This window comes from Liolophura sinensis, chromosome 7 (assembly GCF_032854445.1).
Source record: "Liolophura sinensis isolate JHLJ2023 chromosome 7, CUHK_Ljap_v2, whole genome shotgun sequence".
NCBI lineage: Eukaryota > Metazoa > Mollusca > Polyplacophora > Chitonida > Chitonidae > Liolophura > Liolophura sinensis.
The window spans coordinates 39,361,989-39,371,457 of record NC_088301.1 but is presented as its reverse complement, the minus strand read 5'-3'; the positions used below and the strand labels follow the sequence as shown (position 1 = coordinate 39,371,457).

Sequence of the window (9,469 nt, the reverse complement as noted above, 5' to 3'; positions counted from 1 at the left end):
TCATGTGATTTCTATCAACGTCACAAGTTATTACTGCAAAAACTTGTGTTTCAAGGTTATTCCATCAAACGCATTCACTCCAAGATTCTTAAGTTTAACAATGAGTATAATTCTCTTGCAAGTAAATATGGACTGAACGCCCAGAATGTTGACCGCTCCAAAATTGTGTCTAACTCCGCTTAGCCCGGGGGTAGGGTTGTATATTCATCGTGTTGAATTAGATTGCCATGTTGAATATATGAACAAAGCGCAACTGAGCTACATATTTTGTTATCGACATGATGCATGATACATGATTTGACGATTTCACTCAGTCGCCTAGAACATACCTTGCGCCTTTCTAACATCATTGAAAACTGCTGAAAGGTTCTCTTTGCACGTTTCCGTTCTATTTTAGTACTTTATATGATTTCTTAGTTCTTTGGTGGTTTGTGTTATACGGTATAGATTCCTGCAGATGATTCCACGCCTATAACATGAGATTTATTTATTTGATTGATGTTTTACGCAATATGGTGGGAGGAAAATGCGCCCGGCCCGGGGAAACCCACGACCATCCGCAGGTTACTGGCTCCTGGGCCATTTTGCTGCAGTAGCACGCTAACAGAGACCACCTCCTCTAACATGAGACGCGTTCAGGCAATTACATTCAGGCCTAACGGTAGGCCTACATTTGGCCAGCACAAAATAAAACACTACAATATAATGAAAAACGTACAGCACTATGAAAATAGAGCAAAGAGTTGTGATCGACGGAAAATATAGGTATAACAGTATTCTATTTTAATCATTCGTGTAATTTCTCTGAAAACAAAGGCGAATATTACATAAACATAGTTTGTTGTGAAAAGTTGTAATGTACCATAACGCTTAGATTTGATTCTACCTAACCTAATATAGGAGATTTTTATGAAAGAAATAATTGAAAAATCAATTAGATACTGATATAAAGCTGCACGTGCAGGCTTAATGTTTTTCGCTGCAGTCGAAATATTTATGGTAGGCTATAAGTCTTCTACCAGAATCGCTCCTAATTTGTTAATGCCATAGCTCATTTGGAAAATTTGGACTTCTATCAACTGAAAGTCTCTATAATAATAAAAATATTTTGCCTAAAAAATTAATGTTGAGGCCCAAAATGACATGGGGCTACAGGGTTCCATAAATGAGATATCCGTAGATATAACAGAATTATCAAATGCAATGGTGCTAAAAAGCAGTTTAAGAACGTACATATAAGAACGTCACTCTCAAGAAAGCTGTCCAAGAAGTGCTCCAAAAGCAATTGTCCCATAATATCCAGCAAACTAAAGAACTAAAAAATAAATGAATCAAGATTGTGGGCAATTTATTTTAAAATTATACCATATGCACCTAAGATAAATAAATATTGCGCCATCATGTGTGTGTGTTTTGGTGGAAGCCACTGCAGGAATTATACATTGTCACTGACATTGTTTTTCGGAGCTCTAAATGAGATTGAATGAAATTTTTTTAAATGCTGAAAAGATAACCAAAGGATGTCAAATGAACACTTCAAAGAGCGGAAGGCCATTGGTGTTGGTTTCTTTAAATAAATCGCCTTCTTGAGACTGGCTAGTGGTAATGCCGGAATAAATGGCCTAGCTGAATATTGGAGCCTGGTGCACCGATGGAGACGCTGAGTGAAAATCAGCATAGATAGTTTTCAACAAAATAAGATGTTGAGCTAAGCATTCATCTAGAGACATAAACCTTCTTTTTGAATAACGATGATAGTGGATTTACTAAATATGTTTAAAAATGGTTTTCAGGTATTTTATGGCATTCAGGGATTATATACAGCCTTAGGTAAATGTGGAAAAGTTTTAAAAAAGGGCACCAAAAGGCCCTTGGTGCCAGTAATTGTTCTTTAAAAGCCTTTGTGAGTAGTTATACCACCAAAAGGCCCTTGATGTGAAAAGCCTTTACAACTATTGGTACCACTAAAAGGCCCTTGGTGCCAGTAATTGTTCTTTAAGAGCCTTTGCGAGTGGTTATACCACCAAAAGGCCCTTGCTTTCAATGACTATTGTGTGAGAGACTTTGCGGCTGATTATAGGCCCTTGGTGTAGATAATTGTTGTGTAAGAGACAACACGGGGAGGAGGTGTAGTTTTCTGCGGCCTTTTGGACACTGTTGCTTTTATGATTAAATTATGGTATTTGAAGATAATAAGCCTAATTTAAATTTATATGTACTTTTATTTGGAACTGGTTACAAGAAACAATGAAGAATTTAATTGTGAGCTAGGCTCTCTAGGATTACATATGCATTGTACACCATAGGGTTTGCTTACCAGAAGTGATGAATCAAGAAAAGTATATTGAGAAGAGATGTACCTGATATTTCTCATTGCATTTGTGCAAGTTTTAATGCCTACCAACATTTTTGCACACATTTTAAAAAAAATGTTAAGTATAATAAATGAAGACATATTTACTTCAGATGGCAAATGCTGATATACCACTAAAGGCCCTTTAGCCTGAAGGTGGTGTGCTTTAATACCTGAAAACTCCGGAACTCCATTATCCGGTGATAGCTGGTGTAGCAAAGACAAACGAAACAATCACAGATGGCAAATATTCATTTTTCATAGTGTTTATCTTTCAGGTTGGGAAATGGACAACGATGAAAGACGGCCTTGTTATGCTCAAAAAATTCCCGTCTTAAAAATGCAATGTATAGCTAAATAGCCTTTCAAATGCCACATTTGTGCGGAGTCCCTAAAATTTGAACTAAAATACTGACCGATATATACTCGTGGTTTTTAAACTCTAAAATAAAACATTCTTAATTATTATGTGATGTTACCTATCCAACTGATTGACCTCTTCGTGCTGCATATTTTATTGTAAAGTGGCGAAATGTTTACAAAACAGATGGAGGGACACAACAAAATAAGCTTAACTGGTCTACTTAATGCTGATTGTGCATGGTATACATATACACAAAATCAGAGTAAATACACAGTAGTAATGCACGCTCTTTTTTGATTCTCCATCTATGCCTTCTCCAGCCAGTAATATTTGCGGTGCATGTATGATTACAATATTGTCGAAGTGGCGTTAAGCCATAATCATACATTATATAGAAAAACCTGTAGCGAAGCATTCTGGTGGAACATTTTGCGGGAAAATGGCTTACGCGAGAAGTGTCACAATAACACTCAATCCAACCACGACATAATTGAATCTATCTAGTCTGCTTGACAAAGCAACCAACTTTGCCCAGGTGTCCAAAAGAGTCTTGTGAGTTGATGTTAAAGGGTTAATGGATCCATCAAGAACGCGAGAAAATATTTCCCTTTTTTCCTCCATATTACGTAGCATATTGTCAGTCATATCGATTCAATTGTCACCAGACTCATCAGGGAGTACAGTGGGCCTACAGACACATGGACAACCATATCAGTCAATGCCAGGCTTCTCTTTAATCTCGAGAAAAACTGGAGACAGACATTCCGTTAAAACATACAGAAGATCTATAATATTTCTGAATCCGATAGGAAACTTTTCAGGGAGTCAGTAGTATTGATCAGTATGGACAAATGTATAGATCCCTTCTTTATACTTCGAGACTTTACCTTGCTGGCATATTCCGATGTGACCTTTAATTGGTTTTCAGATAACCTGACAAATGTCAGTTACGAGGGAGGCTTTTTGAAGGAGTGGATTGATCAAGAATAGCTCACACCTTTATTTATCGACTCATCGCCCTTAATGGATCATTGAAGTTGGACTAAACGACCACTGCAGAACTACCAACAATGGAGACATCGATACTACTTGTATAGTGCGATCAGTGTGGCAGAAAGTTAATGTGAAAAGCCTCTCATATGTCATCAGCCAAGCGAACCCTTAGTATGAACACCGTGAGTCGTATCTGTATGCTCTGTTTTCTCTACATCCACCGTGTTCAGGTAAAGACATAAGACAGTCTTATATTTTCCAGACAGCAACGAAAAACGGATGCGACAGACCGAGCGATATAAACAAAATGTATATTGAAAAATCTTTGTAGAGTAATAATATTTGTTGCTGTACGTTTTTGCGCAGGATGCCATGATGCAAGGTATATTTTGGCTACTCCTTTTCCTAGTTCCTGCGAGATCACAAGGTAAGAATTAAAAGTTGCCTTTAACAGATTCTAAAATCTGAAAACTTTGCATAATCATGACTTTGCTCTGTTCCCTCTTCGCTTAGAACAGTGTTTTTCGATGAATTACACACTGAGCACTGTGAGTTGAACAACATATGTGAAATACAATTAATTCTAATCCTCTCTATCATATGATTTATTTATTTACTTTATTGGTGTTATAAACTATGGAATGTTCCACTTAAATGATGAGGTTTATTACGGTAGGAAACTGGGCAGCCAGGACGAAACCTCTACACTTCGCCAAGTACATGCAGTGGCGTCGTCCAGGGGCAGCACATGCCCCTGTAGCTCGACAACTCTGAATTGCCGTAAATGAGATCTCAGCCATTTTGCGGGCATCGAGAGATGGGGTCTGAAGATTATAGCAACATGCTGAAAATCTTACCCCAGCTTATAAAAGGCGACGGCCCAGGGGTCGCTTAGGCTCCGGAAGTTCCGCGACTATAGATTGCCATGGACGTATATTCTTGAGCAGTATAAGATATTCAAGGAATAAGGGCACCGAGACAAGGGGCTTAAAAAGTATTGTGAGCTATCTAGCGACTTGGTTAAAAAAAATTTAAAGATTAAAAGTGGGGAGCTTGGTGGGGTGGTAGTTTAAAAGTCTACCTGAACAGATTAGGCCCCAGACGCTCCGCGACACTAGATTGTCGCATAGATGAGGTTTCAGCCATTCAGAGTTAATTGGTGCCCCAAGACATGGGGTTCTGAAAGAGTATGGAGCCGAAAAATGACAAAAATTGGAAGTCATTTCGCCGAGTTTAGGCGTCGTGGTTCTAAGTGTAACATAGGCGCTCTGACTTTTATATGACAGCTTCAGATGAGCGCCTTTTTGCGCTATGTAAAAAGTCTTTATAAAAGAGCCTTATCTGAAACTTCAAAACTCTTGATATAATTTTGAATACTTTCTTACTTCATGTTACTTGTGAAAACCACAGAGAATCTAGCTCTAAATTATGTAGTGTATAGCCCAAGTGTGAATTTAGCCAGACACAGATATAGTTAGGTAAGAATCAATCATGAACGGATTTAATCTATCTGATTAGAAAATAATGATTTTTATCTAGTCTCTGTTGCTTATTTTAGTTCAGTAAATGTGGAAAAACTGAAATTTTAGAAACAGGTGCCACAGTATATACACTGTATTCCCTGCCGGATCAAAATCGCCCTCACACGTAAAAAGTGTAGGGGTCCCAAGGATATCTGGACCCCCACCACCTGAAAATGTGGGGGTACCCTGGGCCCCGACTCCCCGGTTCCGACGCCACTAACATGTATAACGCGTGGGGAAATGCCCTGCATGCCTCCAAACGCAAATGAACCAACAGGATCTGTATTCTACGATGTGTTTATGAATCCAGTCAAGTAGTCAAGAACATAAATATTTTTTTCTAAGAATTTTCAGAACAGTCTGCATGTAGGAACAGTAGCTGGAATCTATATATACGAAATTTGATGCATGAAAAACAATACTATACATACCATACAGGTACATTATCCCTTATTCTTTTCACATCTCGTGAAACCAGACGTCACGTATACCTGCCCCTCTGGCTGGGTTATCAGAGGTAAACAGTGCTATCTTTACATTGGAGAGTCCAAAACGCATGACCAGTGCCGGGATCACTGCCGTGGACTTGGTGGCGACCTACTCAGTGTGTGGTCTTTGACGGAGTATTATTTCATCAAGGACTTTATTCGTGTGGTAAGAATTATTATTCCTTTTTGAAATATATAAAACAAAGATTAGTGGAAGCTTCCATGACACACAAAAGTCAAAGATTTTCATATTTATTTATTTATTTATTTACATGATTCGTGTTTTCATCGTGTTACGACGGGTGTAAGCATTACGGTATGAAGAAACCGGACAGAGCCCGGGGATAACCCAAGGCCGGAGATGATGCCAGCATGAGCTGGACTTGAACTCACAACGACCTTTTTGGTGAGAGTCTCGTGGGTCAGTGTACCGCACTGGCTCGCTTACCACCTAGGCTATGGAGGCCTCTGAAAGTCGAAGATGAGAACTGATTGCATGCATGTCACTGACTTGGAAATAGGTTCACGTGACAAAATCAGTAAAATGAGTATTTCAAAGGCGCCGACGAGTTTATTTGTGCACATATAAATACATATGTTATAAACAGCAAATCAGTGTGAATCTTGTATCTATATTCATGTACTATTTCCGATCTTCATGATCATGATGACTTTATTACAGAGGATTCCGAGTCCCGGATTACTTGGATGGTCTGGCTTAAAGAAAGTCGTCGGTGGAAACTGGGAATGGACAGACGGGTCGTTTCAGCAATATGCCCGCTGGTATTTACGTAAGTGGTTTCTTTTTCACGCAACGTCAAGAAAACGTAATGTGAAGAGATATATATTCCTACATATGGGCGTGCACTCCCCTAAAACACAATTCTCTTGACTCACTATATGTTGACTAATTGTGAATCATTCGTACATGACTACACAGACCACATTCTCTGTTCGGTTGTTAATAGAGATTGTCTTGAATTTGCTCTTTACGTAAGTTTGTTTATATGTTCGTCAAATGTTTGACATCCTGTTTTAATAAAAGGGTAAATGAAATGCTTTGGTTTTATTTCTTAATGTGCTTATTATCATGTGTGATAACATACAACAGTACAAACACATTTTTCAACTTTCACTTTGAGGCGTAAAAATGGCTTCAAAGTACAGTTTTCTTAAGGCCCCAGCGGACAGTCCGGAAATTCAGTAACGTGCAGCGTTGACGTCAACGATGAACCTTCGTTCAAAAAGAACACTGTGGGGGACAAATTGAACGGGTCTGGCCGAATGGGGGCGGGAGTGTGGAGAACAGGCCGAATGGGGGGCGAGTGTTGAGGCGCGAAGAGGGCGCTACGCTGGCTAGAAGAAGCCATGCAGTATAAGTGTACGTGTCACCTTGCGAAAGACTGCAGCGACATGGTTCACCGGGCTCGAGGCACTTCCGGAGTGTTCGGCGAGTTCCGAGCAAAATCAACGATGACGTAATTGCTAAAATAATCCGACCGTTGACGTATATCATGCGTAATATAGAGGGGAAATTAACAGGTATAAAAATACCCCCAAAATGAAAATATTTTAAACAAAAATGCCAGAGCATCGTTTTCTTCATTTGGAATAGAAACATAATTATTGGGTATAATTATATTAATATCCATATCAGTAAAATACAAATTGTTCTGTTCGATCTACTAATTTGAGCTGAAGTATTGTTAGGAAGTCCATTTAGTTCGGGTGCAAAAAGTCCACGATTTCCATAGTGTACATACTATTATTCAACTTATGTTCGCTTGTGATCCAGCAAATTGCTAAAAATTAGTGCGCATGATTCACTTTCCCACTTTTGACCGTGATTTGAAACGCCAAAGAGTTTACGAATTTAACATCTCGTCTTGAAAACTCACCATACGGTACTCAGCCTTAGAAATCCTGTAAATTTGCCTGTTATATGTTGATAACGTGTTCGATAAATGTTAAAATTTTACGATTTGGAAGAATGTTTTGACACATTTAGTCAATTTTACAAATCCTGGCAATCGTTTCACTTTTCTGAAGATTGTTCATTTTCATGCAATTTTACATTTCGGGTTGGAGAAGACCACATTTTCAATTTTTCCTGTTACGAGGGGCTTTTTAGGACTTGCAATTTATTACATAATTCTTTAATACTATGGGATCAGATATACTCTACACCACTTATGTAATGTAAATGCAGTGTATCTGCTTATATCAAGTTCCAGTTAGTTTTGGAAGCTATCTACACTGATAATTTAACTTTCAGCGCCAGAAGACACTTACAATATCGACATGTGCGGTGCTATACTGGGTGGTAATGGTCAGCTATACCCAGCCCCATGCAAAAACATAATGTCAGTGTTTATTTGCAAACGAGGCAAGTATAGAAATTTTAATGAACAGCTGTACTTTTGTGCACTCTTAGTTGTTTCTTCTTCTTCAACCTAATGCGGTGCACCAAAATTGCACATATCAAAGACGGTTAACATTATGAGCTGTGCTCACAGTTAATCTTGAGAAATAAATCCTAAAGGAAGTTTTAATCAAAGCATAAACCTTGTTTACATCATTGATTTATTTATACACTTGTTGGACCTTTAACGTGGCCTCTTTTGTGTACATGTACTATACATTTAATGTAGCAATATCTTTTTAATATTTATCTGATTGGTGTTCCGAGTTTAATAGCTTGTGTTTGTTACAAACTTATGAATAAATTAATTACATTTTACAAACGTACCTGTGGCATATTTTGCAGAAGCTGTGGTGGCCTATCAGCTCGGTCTTCCCTGGGAATCTTCCAGAACGACCAATGACACTAGTGTCAGTTACGGTAGAGACGCCATGTTTTACCTGACGGATAATGTAGATGATGTTCTTGAACGCCTAAACACAACGCTGACGTTCAGGGCTCGGAAGGAGGTCGATTGCGGTCTTCTTTGTATGCGTACACAAGGATGCTCCGCTTTCGTTTACAAATGTCAGCAGACAACGGGCTGTGACCAATATGAATGCGTCATGGCGTATTCTTGACCATCTCCTGGGTCAAGTTTTCCAAGCGGCAATTCAGAAAAAAGTGTGAACTAGCAGAACCCAGTTTACAACGAAGACAGTGTGAAAACTGTACACAACGGTCATTGTTCCATAAATTAACCTTCTTTACGTGAACTGATATGAAAAACATGTGCATCCATATCAAATTCCATTCTGAAATTAATAAATATGTATGTATGCTTGTGTATTTAGGTGTTTGTACATATATTGTGTCTTCTTGTGGCAGGGCGAGTCCATGCGGCCAAAGTGCTGCCGTCAGTAAAGTATCATGCCGAAGTAACCAGACATAACACCCCACCCAGTCACATTATACTGACACTGGGCCAACCAGTCATGTTTCCATGCTCTAACCATGAGGGTATATATGGAACCTACGAGTGTTAGGCGCGAAGCTAGGCCACAAGAAGTACCATTTTTAACGTATTTGGTATGAGTGAGATCCCAGGTCTCTCGACATCCACGAGTACGCTCTAACCATTAGGAACCTAAGCGGCCACGATTCTTGAATTAATGGTGGTATTTTGTTGAAGTCTCGGGAATATTTTCAACACCCACCTCTATGACATTTCATGCTAGCACGATGTTCTCTAACAGTAACCAGGAAAATCCCCCAGACTCATTTTACTCTCTTCATTTCAACACCCAAGATGCAAACCAAACAACCCCAGCTCTTTTTTTTTTTCGT

The 9,469-nt window shown here is 38.9% G+C and overlaps 1 protein-coding gene across 1 annotated transcript; it reads left to right on the top strand.

The window, feature by feature from the left end:
- Window positions 1-3,834: 3,834 nt before the first annotated feature.
- LOC135469593 (alpha-N-acetylgalactosamine-specific lectin-like) lies at window positions 3,835-8,818 on the top strand. The gene is made up of 5 exons (XM_064748084.1): window positions 3,835-4,137; window positions 5,712-5,887; window positions 6,404-6,512; window positions 7,997-8,107; window positions 8,489-8,818. Exons 1-5 carry the CDS (start codon window positions 4,083-4,085, stop codon window positions 8,761-8,763), a joined length of 726 nt encoding a protein of 241 aa, XP_064604154.1. The 5' UTR covers window positions 3,835-4,082; the 3' UTR covers window positions 8,764-8,818.
- The last annotated feature ends 651 nt before the right edge of the window (window positions 8,819-9,469 follow it).